This window comes from Lissotriton helveticus, chromosome 4_1 (genome assembly GCF_964261635.1).
Source record: "Lissotriton helveticus chromosome 4_1, aLisHel1.1, whole genome shotgun sequence".
Taxonomy (NCBI): domain Eukaryota; kingdom Metazoa; phylum Chordata; class Amphibia; order Caudata; family Salamandridae; genus Lissotriton; species Lissotriton helveticus.
The window spans coordinates 1,402,350,281-1,402,370,929 of NC_136063.1; the positions used below are offsets into that span (position 1 = coordinate 1,402,350,281).

General features: G+C 43.4%; 1 protein-coding gene across 1 annotated transcript in view; it reads right to left on the reverse strand.

Moving 5' to 3' along the window:
• LOC144829129 (tyrosyl-DNA phosphodiesterase 2-like) overlaps nt 1-20,649 on the reverse strand; it is a 193,310-nt gene that overhangs the window by 39,730 nt on the left and 132,931 nt on the right. Inside the window, exon 6 of the mRNA XM_078687950.1 lies at nt 3,816-3,986. Within this exon, the coding sequence (XP_078544076.1) occupies nt 3,816-3,986 (171 nt within the window). The remainder of the gene's footprint in view (nt 1-3,815; nt 3,987-20,649) is intronic.

The window sequence follows — 20,649 nt, forward strand, 5'->3', positions numbered from 1 at the left end:
GTAATGGTCGGGTTATGAGAGGAGAGAACATGATTCCTCAGAAACCAGTCTTACAACCCGTCTCTCGTGCACCTTCGTAAAATCTTGGATTCCAATCCCCAATGCCTCCTCTCACCGCAGAAGACACCCCAAAGGACAGAAAACGCTCTATACTGAGAGAAGCGGCAGTTGGAAACAAGTCCTCTCTCCAGTGGCTCACACCTGTGCCCAGCGGTGTCTCTCCTCGGCTGGGATGGGGTCTTCTCAACGCTGCCTCGACGCTCGCCTGCACTCCCTCGACTCCGCTTCCCAGTCGTTGCCCTCTCCCAGCAATAACAGTGCGTCACTTCCGGCAGCCACTGAGCAGCTCGAGCGTTTCTAGAAAGCACACAATAAATGGCCCCAGTTTTTCGGATTGAGGGGCGTGTTTTGGAGGGATGACGTCACGGAGAGAAAAGACAGCAACAAACACGCCCCCGAATCCGAAAAAGCCGGGGCTTAAACTGACAGACGCCCCTCTCCTCCAATGGCTGGCCTCCGTTTAGGAAGCCAGCCAATGGAGAAGAGGGGCTGGTTCAAGCCCCACTCTAGAAAACATAAAGTCTCGGAGCGAGACTGCGCAAGCGCAGCCTACGGTCCGAGACCTAAAAAGGACACACCCAGAATAAGCAACAAATGATACCCACAATATTTGTAAGTTATGAGTGAAGTTAAGAGAAGTGAGATCATGCTAGCACTGCACAGAGATCTTGATTATGTGTTGCAAAGAGTCATAACAGATTCCAAAGAGTGTAGGTTTGTTTATGTACAGAGATCTGTCCAAGAAACAGAAATAGCCATACTCACTACCTATGCACCAAAGGCAGGCCAGAAACACTCCCTCTTGAATATGCTTGATAGGATGAGTGAGAGTGGCACCCTGGAACTGATACAGGTGGGTGATTTTAACACAGTCCCAAAAGTGGCACTGGTAGACACCCTCGGGATGGATACCTTTATGGTGCAATGTAGAAAATAGTTTTAGGGAGAACACCTGACCAAAGACTGTTTGACATTTTAATGTGAACTGTATTTTCTATACAGGCAGTACACATTCTTCTCACATGTGAATGACCAATTCACAGATAGAACTAGTATGAGGGTCCCAATCAGTTCTGCAAGCTACATCCAGGACAGCGATATTAGTGACTGTACTTTTATGCGCCCATAGGAGGTCAAGGTGGGCCAAAAGACTAACATAAGGAACTGTTGGTGATTTCACAAAGACAAATTGTAAATATTTTGGTGAAAACTGACACGGAGGATGTCCTCCTTTGTATCTTATGGGATACCTTTAAGCCAGTTACAAGAGGTCAATGTATTGCAGCATGAGTTGAGCAAAGACAAATCTGGCTGATAACTAAAGAAAAATTGGTGGAGGACTTGAAATCTAAAGAAGAAAACTATAGGACTACTGAGTTGCTCGTCTCTCTCCGAGCTCAAACTGCACTAATGGAGCAATTCAATCTTTTAACTATAGAATAATCAGAAGATGCTCTTTTCGGTTGGAAACAAATATTCTACAAGAAAGCCAAAATAAGGCTGATACTTGATTAGCACAATGAGAGAGTGGCGGTCACAAATTCCCAATGTTAAAGACTCCACGGGTATTTTGCAGGAGGGTGAACATGCGAAAATGCTAACCTGCAAGGATTATTACAGAACTCTGTACGAAGAGGACCCTGTGGATTCTGTAAGTCAAGAGGCTTTTATACCTACCGCTGGGCTCCCCTTGATGTCCGTTAGTATAAGGGAAGCTTTAGAGTCCCATCTCACAGCAGACGAAATCTCTGCAGCGTTTACAAATGTGGACCACAATAAAACCCCAGGCCTTAGATGTCCACTTAATATCTTTTACAAACATTTTCAGTCTGTGCTCGTGCCACAATCAGTAAACATTTTCTGCTCATTTTCACAAACTAACACAGTTATGCCCACAACAAGGGATGCAAATGTTACCTTAATACATTATTCTGGTTATCCCACAGATCTCGGCGCATCTTAAAAATCATAGCTCTGCTTAACAAAGCCACTTTCACTAAAGTCCTAGCAAATAAACTAGCAGTGCATATTACCCACTTGATTCACCTAGATCAGTCCAGCTTTATTCATGGGAGACAAACACTAGCAAACATTAATCAGGTACTGAATGGTATTGAGAAATCCAATACTAGGAAAATCCCCATGGCCAATTTGATCCTGGACACAGAAAGAGCATTCAACACGGCCAATTGGTCCTTCATGAGTCTATAAGACAGAACTAAGACTGAATATGAAGACCTTTATCAAGCTCATTTACAAATTCCAGATCTTTAAAATTCTAGTCAATGGCCTTAAAATCAGAGCCCTTTCCTGTGAGCAGGGGTTATGATTGGAGTGGGCTCTCTCATCAATATTAACTACTTTAAGTAGTAGTAGAGCCACTGGTGATTAAGGTTAGGGAATGTGGGGACATTAAAGGCATGGCATTTGGAGGGGAAATGAATAAAATCTATTTTTTTGCAGACAATATACTCCTGACCATGTTGGGCCCAGATTCCTCACTTGAAGCAGTGCTGGGCATCACGCAAGAGTACAGTGACCTCTATATTCAAAGTGAACCTGGACATAGAGTTATTGAATAAGGGTCTAAGTTGGGAAGTGAAACAATCAGCCACAATTTCTGAATTTCAATGAAGAAAAGAGAAGATTAAATACCTGGAAATTTACATGACCCCTTCCCTGATTGGGTGGGATAAACACAGTCAAAATCAATACCCTCCCCATGCTTTTTTTATACTTTCCTTGTTCTGATCCTTAGGAAAGGCATAACTAATCTCCAGGATCCCTGAGAAGACTGTTGTAAAGTATCTTGAGAAGGTATAACCACCAAGGGGGTGGGGAGGATAGGCAAGCTGGAGCCTCTTGGTACCTAGGTTCCCAGTGGAACATACACACTGCAGTACATTCTCAGCATTTCCGACATAAATCTGTGTCGTCAAGGCCCAAATCAAGAGTATGATTAATACCAATAAAAAATAACTACTCCTTTGGCTCCTTCTGTAAAGCTATGTACAATTAGAGGAGAGACTCTTAATGAGACACTTGTTGGCTGATCCCAACATCAGAGGACATATCTCAGAAATCTCTGTATTGCAACATGGAAACATATTCTGCTGAGCTATCACATTCTGTTGGTAAAGCTATGCTAGAGTGGGCTCTTTGTTGTAGTTCATGCATGCTTGTATGCTTCAAACTGTTGGTTAGCAGAGCTTTAAAGGCAGTGTCCACTCAGCCTCTTCTTTTACTGGCAGCGGTCATTAAACTGGGCCTTTTCCATCTGAGAAACCTAAAGTCACTGCAGCTTATGGTCGATGCACATACATGCCTCTCAATCATAATTTCTTAAATGTTGTTGCAAGTTTAGACCTTCAGACCAAAATGGTAATAGTATGTTTGTATTTGTGAGGGACATGCCCCAAAAATATTTGCTCCTTCAACATCCTAGAGCTGCCCAACTATCTATTTTGTGAAGGCAGTGTCTAATTATTTATTTGGAGTGCTACCAGATCAGTATGATAAAAACCATGGCAAACATTAATATATAATTCAATGAACCTTTCAGATTTGCATGAGTTAATGACAACGAGGAGCCATATTTACTACAAGTACCAATCTTTTCCCAGTTGTCTGAATTTAAGATCTTCTGAAATGAAGCTGCATCACCAACTTTATAGAAGTGACTGCTTGAGTTAATGTATACGCAGAGTGTGGACAAATATGTGAAACTGATAAACAAATAAAGTGACATCATTTACCTCTTGATCTCTGAGATTGGTATCCCCAGCAAATATGACTGCTGAAGACTCTGGAGCTTCATTTATTTTCTTTAGTACAATCTTGAGTTGGTTTAAGCGTTCCTTAGTGTGTTCCTTTGTGCTCTCCAGATGAGACGTCATAAGGCACAGGTTGTTACCAGATACATTAGCCTGCAGGAAAAAAGTTATATGTGTTGAATTACAATTGATCTGTTTTTTTTAACAGAGGCATCTTCAAGGTGTTTGCGGGATGTAAAATTGTTGACTTTGTGTTTCTAACTTAATAGGTAAGGCCAGTTGTTTGCACGATAAATGTGGTCACTTAGTATATATATATATATGTGTATATGCGTATATATATATTCCAATTCCAAAAATTCTTTATTTCGGTCATATAGACCATAAAAGAGACAGTAAAAAACAGCACATACAGTAAAATACACATTATATTAAGAAAATTACATATTATAAAATACTCCATCCCGGCATAGGAATAATTAGGAAGCTGGAAAGTTCAAGAGGGTTCAGCATATATTTTTTTTCCTGATCAGCCATATAGCCATAAGAAATTTCGAGACGGCAAACACAATGTGACCCAGGGTACTGGTTTTCAGGATCCTATATGCCTGTGCGTACTCTCTGAACCCTAGATTTTTACAGAGTGGTGCTATCCAGCGTTTCCTGGGCCTTTGGTAGGCGAGGCACACAAACAGGATGTGAAGGTCGTCTTCCAAGTGGGTTTTACAGCATGGGCAAAATTTATCGCCCGTGTTAGACCACTTGGATGTAAAAGTTTTAGTAGGCAGTGTGCCAAGCCTCCATTGTACAAAGAGTTTTCTCGCCAGGATGGGAAAAATAAAATCCATAAAAGGTTCAAAAATATATGAATTTTTGGATTCTAAAAATCGCAAAGTATATATATATATGCAGTATGTAGCGCCAACAGCCAATATCTGTAACAGACGAGACGAGACCCAATTGTTGGTGTTTTCTCAGAGATTTATTTTGCCCAACACCAGTTTGCCACGACGCGTTTCGGCTCTCGAAGAGCCTTGATCACATGGGCCTTTGTCATTTTCTATCTCGGCATGGATAGCACTGTCTAATCCTATGCTTAAAAACTTTGATAGAAAACCAGACATTTGAGGTGGTATTTTACCAATTCAAAGCTGTAATATTGTGCCTGGCGTGATAAATGGCTTTTGTTATTTGACAGCTCGGCAAGGACTGCACTGTACTAGTCCTATGCTTAAAGACTTTGCTGTTTAAATGGCGAAAGACTTTGTCATTTTCTATCTTGGCATGGATAGCACTGTCTAATCCTATGCTTAAAAACTTTGATAGAAAACCAGACATTTGAGGTGAGCAGATCTAGAGTGTCGCTGGTGTTGAGAGTGCTCTAACAGGAGCTGCTTTCCACCTAAACTGAGACCTACCCAGAGTTCTCTCCTTCTTTTTTGCATAATTTATGCGTCACTCTATGCCTGAAAGGGTTTTGTTTTGATATATATATATATATATATATATATATATACACACACAAACCAGGCAACAGAGAGCTTGTTTAGTTTAATACCATCACTCTTCATTAAAACCACTTGCATGCTAATGACAAGGTGAACTCGTCATGAGGCACACTGGAGCTGTGCTCATGACAAGGTCAACTCGTCATGTATAATGGGATTCATAAATATGCAGCACAGGAGGGGAAAACCCCTTAGCAGCCAAGTGGTTAAGTCAATATGTGCTAGTACTAGTGCATACCCCACAAATTATTTAGAATATAAAAAAAATTAAAAATCACAGCTAGTATAAGTGAACCCAGGAACAAGAGCCCTGCATTACTTACAAACAAATCATTTTTACCTCAGAACTGAAGGAGTTCAGTGACACAATACAGTCTAATTTTGGATTACAGTATCCTCATCAATAGTCCATGCATTCTTATGCAAGTCCCCATATTTCAGCCCTTAATAATAATTCATAGAAACTAAATCAGGACTAAATTAAAAAAAGATGACGATAAAAAAATGTAATAAAAACAAATCAGAGAGTAATACTTTCGTGAAGAAATAAAAAAGTAGAAGATTACATTTTCTTTAAAACATACGGGCCAGAAAAAGGGCTATATGCACCACAGAAAATATTAATATAATATTAGTATGTTGCACATTCAAACATATCAATAGAGAATTCTTGTTCTGACTGAAATAATTTATTAGACTAATCCTTTTGAGTGAAAGCTAATTAGAAAGACAACACTGTGCAAATATGTTCTAATAACAAAGGAGAAAGCCTTGCTTAAAAGCTGGCAACTCAAATAAATAGTTGTTGTTTCAGGTTATAACGAAACTCACTTCAGTTACAAAAAATAACTCTATGCTATGAATAACGACGAATTTTGTGACACGCTTGCCCAGACGTTTATAAATAAGATTGATCAAATCTTTGACCTAGTCGACAAATCTAAAGTTAATACAGACTTTAAAGACCAGGAATAACTAATGACACGATGCTCACTGAATTCAATAGAACATCTCCAAATCAAGTAGCCACTCTTCTTTTAGCTGCCAAATCTGGTTCCCCTGAAGACCCATGCCCCCTAATATTTTACAGCTTGCAAATCAGCATATCGCCTCCTATCTAGCATCAGTGTTTAATAAAATGTTTTTGCAAGGATCATTTCCCATTATTTGGAATCAAACTTGTATACTTTCTCTGACATTAGCAATCTTGCTAATTATTGCCCCATCTCAAGACTTCCATTGCCAGCTACAATTGTAGAAAAAATAATCAATGCAGAACTATCCAATTTTATTTCCAAGAATCAGCTTTTAGACCCTAGTCAGTTTGGGTTTAGAGCGAATCAACCACTGAAGAAATACGAATGACGTTAGATGGTGGAGGGTCAGCAGCTCTTATTTTACTGGACTGGTCTGTGGCATTTGACACGGTGGACCATGGTTTATTGATCAACTGTCTGAACGCTATAGGAGTTAAAGGTAAAGATCTTACTTTGCTAACATCCTTTCTATCATGGAGATCCCAAACTGTGAATCTGGACCAGTTTAAATCCTCACCCTTTACTCTGTCATGTGGGGTTTCTCATGGCTCTTCATTGAGCCCAATGCTTTTTAATGTTTAGGTTTCAGAACCTGCCCCTTTCATCAAAAGTTTCAACCTGAATCCAACATCCTATGCTGATGACACCCAATTGTTGGTCTAAGCTGTGGATAATGATGTCAACTACTCTCTAAGATTACATAATTGTACGATCGCTCTGAGTTACTGTATGAGCCAACACTGCCTAAAACTGAACTCAAGCAAAACAGAGGTTCTATTATTTGGTAACCTCTCTTCAACATGGTCTCCTGCCTTGTGGCCAGACAGCATAGGCCCACCCCCCACTCCAGTGATTAAAGCCAAAAGTCTTGGCTTTATTATGGATGTGAAGCTTAGATATGAGGCCCAGGTGTCTAAGGTAGTGTCCTCCTCTTTCTATACCATTAGAACTCTGAGGAAAATCCACCCATTTATTCCCAGAAATAACAGGAAGACTGTTGTTTCCTTGCTAATTATATCTAAGCAGGATTATTGTAACGACTCCAGGTTAAATTACTTGGAAAGCTCCAGGCGGTGCAGAATGCAGCCGCCAGATTGACACTGGATATTCCCACATATCAGCTGATATCTGTAGGCACTCAGGACCTTCATTGGCTCCCGATGAGACAGCAAATTAAATTTAAGGCGCTCTGTGAGGCTCATAACGCCTTGCACAGAGACGGACCAAAATTTCTATGGAAGGCTTTTAGCTGGTACACTGCTAGTAGAAATCCTCTATCGGCTACGGCTAGATTGGTTACCACCATAAGATCAGAAAAGTGAGCTGGGGAGGAAGGAGTTTCATTAGCAGCACTGCCAGGCTGTGGAACTCTCTCATCTCAAGACTATACCACCCACCCTTCTTGCCTTTAGAAAGGCTGTTTAGAAATTTGCTATACCTCGACACAGTACGTTTATGTTAATGAAGGCGCCAAGACACCCTCCGGTATACACCCTATACAAGTTTCTATAACATAACATAACTTAAGCCTCATAATTATCTAGGAGTATTCTAGGTTTTGGTCGGTCACATAAATCTGCTTGCTTACCTTTGGTATCTTTGAACTGTTGAAGAAAGTTAAATACATTATCTCAAATGAATACTGTCACAAAGCCACATAAGTACATAGAAAGAAGAATGATATCTCACTGAAGTAACAAGAATGAGAGATGTCATTATTTAAGAAGGGCCTCTAAATAAATTCTGGAGGCCCAGAGACAGCACTAGCCAGTGGGTGTGAGTAACTGTGGTCAATACATGGTCCCACTCACAATGCAGTAAGAAGACACAGAGGAGAGGTCAGTGGAATCTCTAGTATTTTTTCCACACACCTGCTAATTGGCATATTAGCAGAGGGGCACAAAGAAATGAATGGTATCTGATTAGGAAAAAGATTAAGGAAGGGAAAGTAACCTGGGGAAATAACACACAAATTAAAAAAGGAAAGAACACAATCAACAATCCTTTTTTTAAATATTTGAATTAATCTGCAACATTTTCCCCGTCCCATGGAGGAAAGGTTTTGAAACCTGAACACTGCATTTTGTTGTCATGTTAATGTGTAGTAGATAATACATTCTTGAGTGCCCTCACAAGTTGGCACCATTCTGGAGCTCCAGGAGTGTAGCTCAATACTAAGGAATCATTGCATGTGTGCTCATATGAGAGGTGAACATCCTTGAAACCATTCACTATTATACTCACAGGACAACAAATCTCCAGAGAGCACCCACTAATTAACCACCCTCCTGAAACACTTATCAGAAGTGATCTTCATGGCCAAATCCATGTCTAGCAAGATGGTGCTCACTTAACAGAAGCACAGCTTTGGATCGTGGAGTAAGAAGTGACCTTCTGCTCAGCTAGCAGGATCAGCATCCTACTAGTGAGTGAGTGGAACTGTAATCTGTCATCATGTCTCCTGTGAACCCAAAAGCACAATCCAGCGCAAACATTACGGATCGACTCCTATCCCCACCACCTACACAGTAGGCTTCACTGGATACAACCAAAGGGCAAGTGTTTGTTCAGTCTGTTGGAAGACCAATAACTGAATTCTAAAAGCAGTTTTAACTGACTTACTGGATTTTTTTGGTGCTTTCAACAATGAAACTTGACATATACATCTCTATGACTGAGGTCAAAAATGTTGTTTGAAGAGAGGTAATGTTGAGGTTGTAGAAATAAAAGCAGATGAACTGATCCACAAGCAAGGAAATATGTTGGCTACTTTCCAGGAAATTAAGTAGCATCAAGTAGCATGTCAAAATGTGAGGGCTCCAAAAGTGTTCAAAGAGTAACAAGGTCTCCGTAGAATTGAGCGAACTGGAAGAATATGTCATGCCTTATTGACAAACTCTTCCATAATTCTGAAATGCCATCAATCCATCCAGACTGAATGCATACAGTTTTGTCAGATTTCTAACAAATGAAGAATGGCTCCCAGACACAACCGTTCGGGCCCATTTTTACAACAAAAAAATTCTAGAAGCTGCTAGAAAGTGTCCTGACCTCGGCCTGAAACATACTCATCGTCCACGTTATTACTCAATCCACAATGACAAAGAGGTAAGATATGAAATCAGTGAGGTTCTTCTTTTGTAAGTAAAAAATGGCTTACTGTTGGCACTTCACCTTCACTATTTTCCTTCAGTTCAAGAATGTAAAGTAGGCACTATCATGTTGCAAGAAATCTATGAAAAACGTGGGGCTCCTTGCGCAAGACTTGAGAATTGATCCTTAGCCACTGCAGTCTCCTTAAGTGTCCTTATTTCTGATTCCCACCACACCAGCACTATGATGCTGTGAGTGTCAACAGCGAAGCACATTGAAGAAATTATACTTGTCAATGGAGACCCAGAAAGATACCTGAACTACCTTGTGGGATGTGCCCTAATATTCCTTTACATGAAAATGAGCAGTTTCTTTCCATTTCAAAAGACGAGTAATCGTTTATAGCGTAGCTTGATTGCCTTTAGATGTGATCTTTAGCTTACTTTAGTTAAGTTTCCTTACCATGAACCAGAAATGCACAGGCATGGGGTAGAGGGTATGTTACTTCTCACTGTTATATGTAGGTGGTACAGGACTATGGTAGCATCAATACCCTAACATCTTGGTGCTCGACTAGGTATGTTTTTTCAAGCAAACTAGGAAGAAAAAGTGAGAGATTTGACAGAGAATACATGTTTTCAAGTGTTGTGCTTTAACTTGAGAAAATCACTTACTCAACATTGTTTCTGCCTCTTGTAAAGGCAATATGAACTTTTATGAATTTTCTCATACGGTTCTTAAGGGCTCAATTCCCTTTTTTGCAAGGAGCAGTTGTCCAACCTCATATCCCAAGGGTGAACACAATCTTACTTCTCTACTTTTTTGCATTTACTTTCAAACTGTTTAAACAATGTTTTTATGCACATTTTTAAAGTGATGACTATGAACTCTAGCAAGCAGGAAGGATATTTCTCTCATTCCTCTACCGGTCTAGGTAACTTAGCTTTGATCAAGCCATTGCTACACTAAACACAGTCCTCTACTGGATATTATAGGCACAACAATTTACATTTCGATGGTGGGCTTACAATAATAGTGTTTCTTCTCATGCAAGTCGCTGACTTCACATCATAATAATAAAACCTCAGCATACCTGTCATAGCAGATGGTTGGGCTGCAAGCACTTTGCCGCTTATACAAGGGAACATTTCCCCTTCACTTTGTAGCCTGAAAGGAGTTCTGCCCAAATTAGTTACTAAATCATCCGATCTATATTTGAAACCCAAGGCTCGAGAGTCCTTCCACCTTTGAAACACTTTACGGTTACACACCGATATAACGGCCTTTCGAGCATATTTGTTCTGCTGCTCTCCTCTATGGACAAAGCCAAATTGGCCCACCTCCAAAAATGTGAATTTAAGTGTAATCCCGGAGGAGAAAAGGCAGCAGTATGGGTTCTTGCATTAAAAGACTTCATGTGTGTCCAATCGAAAGAAAACAGCTATAAAGAATTACCTGGCAAGACTTGCAAAACGTAACCCATGTGCCCCTACCGGTCACTGGGGGTGCTGCACCCGTTTAGCAGGTGTGCTCATAGTAAAATGGCAAAAATATTTTGGAATGAGGTGCTTTTCAACTCTGAAACCCAGCTACCATTGGAGCTTCTGGTTTTTCTGTTGGGGCCCAACATTGGATAAGGCTTATGATCATAGTTCGCACACTTGTGCTTTCGTATGTCAATTACTCATGGCTGCCTTGTTACCTTGGCCCACAAGTGGAGGTTTCCTGATAAATCATCAATTGACTCCTGCAAGACAGGTTGTGCCATTTATGATCCTGTAAATGATTATCTCTAGGGTAAGTTTGGAGCCTCTTTCTAGGTTGGCACTCTTAACGCACGCAATGTAGTGGACAGCATGGGTTTCTGAAACAAGCTTACTCCATGATGTCCATTATACCTAACCATTTACACTCCTTTTTGGGTATGTTTTGCAGATTATGTGTTCTGCTTTAACTGTCTTATATGCTGAAATTTGGAAGTGCCGGGAACGTGTAGCTGTAAATTAATATGTATATGCCAATTGATTAATTAAATAATAATAATTCCAACCTTTGCAACAATAAATATTACTCTGAATTTTTCCTCCGGGCTATGGGCTTGGCATCCTTGGCTGAGTGTCAGACTTCAACTAAAAATGTTGACCAATATCTTAAAAAGAAAACTAGTCTCATTGTACCAACTATTTTTGTTTTATCCAAACAAATCCAGTTCCAACCGAAAATCTTCTGATCTTGTATGTGGATAAAAAGTATGGTAATATAACTCCATTATGAGGACAACGGTTTATTATATGGAATGGTTGAGTGACCTCATCGTGCAATAAACTCACTACCTATAGCTTGTCCAGTCAGAGTCGTCTGAAAAACTTTAGCTCAACCCTGGGTAGCTGCGGATCAGAACAGTCAGGTTTTGACAAGGGAACAACTCTAAATTATTAAGACGTACCAAAATAATTGAATAAAAGAAAACCAAGACTCAGTAAAAATCAGACACCAAATTCTAAAATTTTTTTTATTGCTAAATAGACACCTCAATGACAAAAATGCACAGGAGGGCTATGAAGATATGAATTTTCAAAGGAACCATACATCACTGCTTTCTCAATTAGCACAATAAATTGCTGTAAATGGCAGCGCTAACATAAACTTTGTAAAAAATAAAACCTTTGCAAACTACAAATTCGGCCCGCTTTTGGTACCAACTCAGGCAGGGAGTATGACCAAAGAGGTCCAGTTACTGAACAGTTACCTCCCCATCAAAGGCGCTATAGGAGAGCTGCCATAGACTTTAATGTAGTGGTCCTGATGCACGAGATTCAAGATGCTGATCCGGTAACAAGGGTCTTCCAAGGGCCAACCCTAAGTGAACAAAAGTGTGGGGTGACGGCCTCAGGGGTCTATGTCCCTTGAACTCTGGGTGAAGTCCAGCCAAAACCCATTTGGCATGGTCTACTGGTCTCCGGTTACAGTGAAACTAGTGGCTCCCGGCAAATGGTGACAACTTCCTTGTCGGTCAACCAAACTGCACTCTGATGACTCTCCAGGGCCCAGCAGACTCGGGTGCAGCTATTGAGGGTGAGGACTCTGTCTCCCAAGCTGCACTTCAACAGTCAAGTGTTCTTGGCTGCCAACACACCACAGCACGCTTCTTCAGCTTTTGTGGCCCTGTAGATGTAACAGGAAGTCAGCAAACTGACTCTTGGAATCACATCTCCTCTCTAGGGCTCGGGATGACGTTTCCTACCGCAGGCTCCAGAGGCACAGTCCTCCCTTTGCCTGCCCATGCAGCAGCAGGTGCAGTCCATTCTTGGGTGCAGCCTCTCTTTGTTGAGCCAAAGGGACAGCAGGGAAGTCCTTCAGTCCTCTCTCAAGTACATATGCGATCTGTGGTCTGGGTGTCAGGAGTGCCACTTTTATGGCCAGGTTGTGCCCTCCGGAGATGCAGTTACTACCAGCTTAAGGGCAACCAGGTTTACTCTCATCTAGTGACAACTACTTGAGAAGTGAGGCATCTAGCTTCCCCCAAAAATGCACAATTCTGCCCACTGCCAATATGGTAACACCTTTCTTTTGGACTGTGGAACTCCCTAATCCATCCCAGAGGTGTGGCTACCTGAGGGCTACACGCTCACTGGAAAATAGTTTTCCCTTCTCTGTCCCGGATGCCAACCTTTCTGCAAGTACAAACAAGAAGCCTCTCTCGTGGGTGTCCACCATTTGCTCTTCAGAGGCGGCTTCCTCTTTGAAGCTCGTCTTTTGGGCTCAAACTCTAGCTTTCTCACCAGGTAGAGGTCACACCTCTTCCAAAGCCAGACCCTTTGTGATTCTTCCAGAGAGCCGTTCACAGCTCATCCCAGGAAGGCTGCCTCGTGGTCGTAAACCATGAACGGTCACCAGAAAAGTTTGGGCCACAAAGAGGCTACGTTCTAAAGTTGCCATTTGTGTAAAAGATACATCAAATTTGAATTGAGCATCAAGCCCGGTTTAATGCAACAATTCTCTTGATACCTTGAACTACCATATTTATCAGTCCCATTGAGAAGTTACCACTGCTGAATGGTCAGCGTGTAACCCAGAACTCGCCAATGGGGCTACCAGCCTTTCTACAGTAAAAATAACAACTTGGAGTTTTTACTGCCAGAACCTGTAAAGTTTAAGACCCACATGTCTAATGTTTTAATATAAGGCACCCTGCCTTTAGGGCTCAGTAGGTCTACCTCAGGTGTGACTTATAATTATTAAACAGAAAACTTTGGGCTTTGCCATTCCTTCAAATGTCAAAGTCGAGTAAGCAGTCAAAACTGCTCTGCCAGCCAGCAATGGAAGGCTGGGAGTCACATTCTATTTTGTCACACTCATGGTGGCACAATCAGTGCAGGAGTCCACAGAGGATGCCATAACTTACAGGCCCTGTGTACCCCTGGTACCATACACAGGGATTTATAAGTAAGTTAAATTATGCCAATTGTGGTTAACCAATCATAACAATGGCACAGAGGTCTGTTTAGCAGGCCTCAGCGTTGAAAAAATCGGCGTATCAGCCCAAAAACGTGGAGGCGATCATAGAAAAAGCAGCATTTCCTTACATGGCTCCTCCATATGAAAGGTAATAAGCAAATAACCTGCACCCTTGTAGGTATCATCTAAGTGGAAGAACCTGGAAAGGCAATCTGCATTGGCATGGCCAGGCCGGGGTCGGTTTTCCACTGTAAAGTCCATACCCTGTAGGGAAATGGACTACCTCAGCAGATTGGGGTTTTCTCCTTTCATCTGCATAAGCCACATAATAGGTTTGTGGTAAGTTTGAACTCTGACGTGAGGCCCAAACAAGTATGTTCTTAGCTTCTTCAGGGACCAAACCACAGCAAAGACTTCCCTCTCAATGGCACTCCAATGCTGTTCTTTGGGGAAGGAGTCACCTACTCATAAAGGCAACTGGTTGATCCTGGCCCTCATCATTTACCTGTGCCAACACTGCCACAACCCCATGTCCAGAAGCATCTGTCCAACAAAAGGGTATCACTTTAAATTGAAAGCTGCCTTCAGGAGTGGAAAAGTAAGACCTCTCCTTGCACGTAGGCTTCCTGCCAGTATCCTAAAGTTAAAACAAATGTAGTAAGGTGCTTGGCACACCCTCAACTTGTTTATGAGCTCATCAGCTCTGGGTATGGGGTGAGCATCAATCAGTAATAACATTCGGGTCTCTGTAGTCCACATAGAACCTCACCTCCGTTTTTCCACATTTTGGGTTTGTTTAGGGCACCAGCACCTCTGGGTTCGCTGAAGGACTTTTTGTTGACTCAGTCATCTCATGTTCTAGCATCTTGGCAACCTCAGCCCTAATTCTAGCTTTAACCTGGTCTAACACCCTATAAAGTTTACTCTGGACATGTAGCCTGTCACCAGTTTCCACATCATGAAGCAAGTTGTCAGACCTGGGGTCAAGAAGAACAGATCGGCAACCTGTTTCAACAAGGCGTAACTGTCCATTTGCTACCGGTATGTCAAAGTGGAGGAGAGGACTACTTCATCCATTGCGTAGTCTTTGGCATTCTTGGACAATAGGTCAGGCAGAGGTTCACTTTCCTCCTCTTCTCCTCAATCTTTCGCCATAAGCATGGTCATGTCTGCTCTGTCATGGTGTGGTTTCAACCTGTTGATGTACATTTCCTGGTGAGAGTTCTTTGGGGTACCTATGTCCAGCAGGTGGGTGTATCCTCTATCTGAAATCATCCCTTTAGGCAAAGCCAAGCTGGTAAAGATTGCAGGGATGGGGCCTTGCCACTGCAGGTTCAATGACAATCCTATGGGGGGCTCTTGGGTACCTCATGGCATGGTCCACTAACACCAGGAGAAAGGATAAGCATGTGCCCAGATGCAGTCTGAGTTCGAAGATGGTCAACAATATCTATCCCTACTCTCTCAAAGGCAGTCCCCATGACAGGTAGTGGTATCTGGGGACCCTTTGGCTTTCCCCTGGCTTGACAGGGACACAGAAGTGACAAAACCCCTTCACTTCCTCTGACATCTGGGGCCCACATAAGTGATTGACCAACATCTCCCAGGTTTTGGTCGGACGCAGATGACCAGATTAGAGGATGTCATGGACTCGGTTAAAGAGGAATTGTCTGTATTGTTGAAGGACCACCACTCTCCCGGTTGCCTCAGGCCTTTAAGAGTGGGACAAGTCCTCTGCCTCTAGCACATGTCCTACCTTGAGTGAGCACCTTCCCTCTGAAGTTCGGCCAACTCTCGCAGGTCCCACAAGTGAGTGATTTCTTGGTGCACTCAGAATCCCCTTTCTTGTGTTCGGGCAGATGACAAACATAACACACCCAGCCTTTGAAGGGTCATAATTCTTTTCCAGGTACTCCCTCCCCTTGGACTGTGATGGGTGTTGGGTTTACCCCATGGGTGAATTTTGGGCACCCTTAGAGGACACTTTGTTGCCCACATCTTTCCCCTGAACAGGGGCCTGACCTCTTTCTCAGGGGACTTTTTGGGTACCCTAGTGCACGTTCATTCTTCTGCCATCGTGCCCAGTTCTCTGGGCTAGACAGCCTTGAAATTACCAGGTGCTAGTGTAACTTCTCTAATGAACAATTTGTAAGGATATGCTCTTTAACCAACAAATTATAGAGCCCCTCTTAAGTACCCACCTTGTTACATTTATTCCAGCCATCAAGTACCTTGACTGAAGCATCCACAAAGTCCACCCATGTCTGTGTTGTCCCCTTCTGTATGTTACTAAATTTCTGTGAATACTCCTTTGGGGTGAGAGCAAATGAATCTATAAATGCTGCTTTCATGCAAGTGGAAGACACTGTCACCTCATCCTTTAATGTCAGCAGCCTTTCTCTCCCTACCATTGGAACCAGTTCCCACAATAAGTACCCCTAGTGCTGAGCGCCCACCTTCTCCATCAGGATTTTTAAAAAAAAATCGTTTTTGGCCACTATAGGTGTGGCAGGGTATACTCAGACATGAGTTCCTTGCTCACTGCTCCATCAGGATTAAAAAAAAAAAAATTGGCTTGGTAGTTTGGTCTGCCCTGTTCCCATGATGCACTGGGCCAGGGACAGACTAATTTGCATATAGCCAGGTTCTGAGCTGGGATGGGGCAGTGAGCTAAATAACGGTGATGGATCAAGCCCTGATCTTTGGACTGGGTAAGAGTGGTCTGCTTAATTCAGACACTCTGTTCATCACCACCCCCTTTTCTGAATCGTTTTTGGCCACTGGTGTGGCAGGGTATACTCAGACACGAGTCCCTTGCTCACTGCTCCATCAGAATTCAAGCAAGCCGGGCCAAAGACGCCTGAAATGGCAGAAACCGGTCCCCGGAAGCTTGTCTCCTTTCTGGTGAAGAATTGGCTTGGTAGTTTGGTCTGCCCTGTTCCCATGATGCACTGGGCCAGGGACAGACTAATTTGCATATAGCCAGGTTCTGAGCTGGGATGGGGCAGTGAGCTAAATAACGGTGATGGATCAAGCCCTGATCTTTGGACTGGGTAAGAGTGGTCTGCTTAATTCAGACACTCTGTTCATCACCACCCCCTTTTCTGAATCGTTTTTGGCCACTATAGGTGTGGCAGGGTATACTCAGACATGAGTCCCTTGCTCACTGCTCCATCAGGATTCAAGCAAGCCGGGCCGAAGACGCCTGAAATGGCAGAAACCGGTCCCCGGAAGCTTGTCTCCTTTCTGGTGAAGAATTGGCTTGGTAGTTTGGTCTGCCCTGTTCCCATGATGCACTGGGCCAGGGACAGACTAATTTGCATATAGCCAGGTTCTGAGCTGGGATGGGGCAGTGAGCTAAATAATGGTGATGGATCAAGCCCTGATCTTTGGACTGGGTAAGAGTGGTCTGCTTAATTCAGACACTCTGTTCATCACCACCCCCTTTTCTGAATCACCTTCTTCATCCTGACAGCTCTCATGTAAGATGCCAGCAACGTATCATGGGGTAAATTTGTAAACCCAAGTATCCCACCCCTTATGTCATCCATGGAAAGTGAAGGAGTTGTCCTTTAGTAGTTTGGTCAAGCTGGGGGATCGGAAGGCTAATTAGTTGTGAATTCTGAGCGTTAATCTTAAACCTTTTGACCTTCCAAAACTCCCGAAACTCCTACACCAGGGCAGGCAAAGAGTAGAGGGGATCTGACAATGTCACCATGACATTGTCGGCGTATAAGGCCAAGTTATGTTGTTTGTCTCGCATATTGATGCTGAGATCATGGGGTTTGCCCTCAACCGCTCCGCGAAAGGTTCCTTGTATAATGCACAGAGGAGTGGTGAGAGGGGGCCCCCCTGCCTATTTCCGCGTGCAATGTCAGAGGGTTGGGTCATGTGACCATTAACTTAGACTGCAGCTACACCAAACCCATTTCCTAAAGTGACGGCCCAGGCCTATTGTTTGAAGAATTTTATATACGGGCAATGCACCTGATCAAATGCTTTTTCTGCATTAATCGAAAAAAGAAGTGTAGGTATTCGTGTATGCTGGATCTTATCTATAAGATGACAGCTGTTTAGTGTTGTCACTAAAAGTTCAGTTCTGGTACGAAACCCGCTTGATCACGGTCTATAATGGCTTGCATCAGGGGAGCCAGTCGTGATGCTAGAATGGTGGTGAACATCTTAGCATCCACATTTAAAAGGGAAATAGAACTATAGGAAGAGCACTTGGTGGGGTCTTTGCCTGGTTTAGGTATAACTATGATGGTGGCCATTTTCATGGTATCCATCAGTGTGCCTGTGTCATTAAATGAATTATAGAAGCGTGTAAGTAAAGTGTGGGAGGGAATATTTTTTTAGAAATCAGGTGGGGGGCCATCCTGCCCAGGGGCCCTGCCTGATTTAAGGTGGGATATCGCCGCCATCACTTCATCTGTGTGTATGTCTTGCTCTAGACCAAGAGTATGTTGAGGGACCAGATGTTCTAACGCAGACTGCTCTATATATGTAGTGATAGCCTCTTTAGGCGAGGATTCGGCAGAGTAAAGATCTGCATAAAACTGGTGAAATGTATGTGCAATGTGTTCGTTTTGGTTGAGACTATCACCCTGTGGTACCTCAATTTCTGTCTCCCTCCGTGTGCACACAAAGTCGGTGAGCCAATAGGCACCCTGCTATGTTCCCTTCTGCATAGTACTTTTGTTTGGTCCGTAACGGATAATGGTGCAATCTGTGTGCATGTGATTGCAGATGTGATGTTCTCTGAGATTAAAAAGGAGGCAAACCACGGAGAGAGTTTCTGCTGATAATTACAATTGCAGGGGATTTGACAGCAGGTAGCAAATGCTGCTCAGACATCATCTACGAATAGAGCACGTACTAGACCTTGGATAATTAGTTATTTATTTCTATTAGTTAGGAAAGTTGTTTCAGTACTTCAGTGAAGTGGAACCACAAGGCTGTAGCTCAGTTAGCAAGTTGTTTCACTTCCAGGAGCCCAGATAGCTGTGAAAGTTTTCAGGCTCAAAGTTGTTTTTTTTCCACAAATGGTATGACAATAGCATACTTGAGGTTTAGGTGGATTTCTCCTCTGAGCAGTGAGCTGTTTCTTTCGCTTGTGATGTGGGGGGAAAAAGTGGAAGGTATTAGTTGAGTATTTATTTAAATCGAAATATGAGCAGGTGGCACATTTTTTTAACGCAAAGACATTTGCTGGCTTTCAGTTCTTGAACAAGGGGAGACTGCTGTGAATGGAAGCTGGTAAGTTTGTGCTGATGTAGTGAATTATCTCAGGGGATGTGGTAGGGTGAGTAGCCACCAGCAAAACCAACACTGCATTCCCCAGGTGGGGGGAGCCTGCAAGACCACGAGAGGACCAGCAGCAGATGGAGACTACCACTCCCGTCACCACCTACATATGGAGCGCTGATAAGCGCGATGCCGCCTGCAGCAGTTTGTAGCCACCAGCAATACCAGCATCGCATTCCCCAGGTGGGGGGGAGCCCAAAAGACCAAGAGAGGAGCAGCAGCAGGGGGAGAGTCCCATCACCCCCTGTGTTTGAAGCGCTGATAAGCGCAACGCCGGCCAGCGACGCAGGACGCATGCGGGGACGCGCCATGGCCAAGCCTGGGCCAAGGGTGGGCCTGTAAATGTAAATGTAAATGTATGAAACTTATATAGCGCAGGACTTACCCTGGGGCATCTCCGCGCTTACTTAGGGAACCCGTCCTGGTATTCCCCTGTGAGAAACCCCGGCAGGGTATCCACAAGGTGAAAGCCAGGCATCCCGCCGCGAGGGGCCGATGTGGAGATTAAGCAAGCTATTGCCCAGAGTCGCAGAGTGTGACCCCGTGAGTCGAGGAGGCACCGGAGCGAGAATTGTCGAGACCGTGGAATTTATGAGCCCGAGACCCGCCGAGGCAGGGAATCGAACCCTGGTCCACGGTCGATCTCAGATTCCGGGTCTGCCGCCTCTAACCACTGAGCCACACTTCTCCACGCCTGTCCACGCCTGTCGGAGCCCGAAGCAGACTGGGCTGGATCTCCCCTCTAACGTGTGCGACTCCAGCAGCACAGGTGGCCTAGGATCCGGTCTACAGATGGGAAAAGGAAAATCCACTATCGCGACACTCGGAGGAGAGTATACTAACACCCTAGACTCCTTCTTACTAAGGGCTACTGAAGCCCTGGACAAGGAGATTCAAACTGTTGAGCGTTGGCTCTTCATGGGGTATTTGGGTGCAACCACCCATTTAAGTGAGCCCTTAACCAGTGAGCCTCTAGTGGTGGTTGCTCCAGACTCCTTACATCCAAACCCAAAGCCGGCTACTACTCTGTCCAAACGCTCGATTCCCTCCACATCAAGCATTACACTCTCTCCCTCGGTACCATCAGAACCTTCCACAAAGAAGAAGAAAATGAGTGGGGTAGAGCAACCAATCCGAACCTTGCGTTTCCCAAGATTCCAATGCGACCTCTTCACCCATCTCGGATTCCCTGATTTTAAAGATTTAACAGTCAATTTCAGTTTTACTTCAACCGCTTATAGATAGAATCACCAGAACTGAGGCTAGTATAGTGACTCATGGGTCAGTATGTGAAGACCCATTATACCCTAACTTGTCGTCCCGAGGAGCAGATGCAGCCCAACCTGATGATCTAACTGGTTTATCATCACACTGTCATAGTAACCGTTTGGTTAATCCGGGCCATAGGAGAAC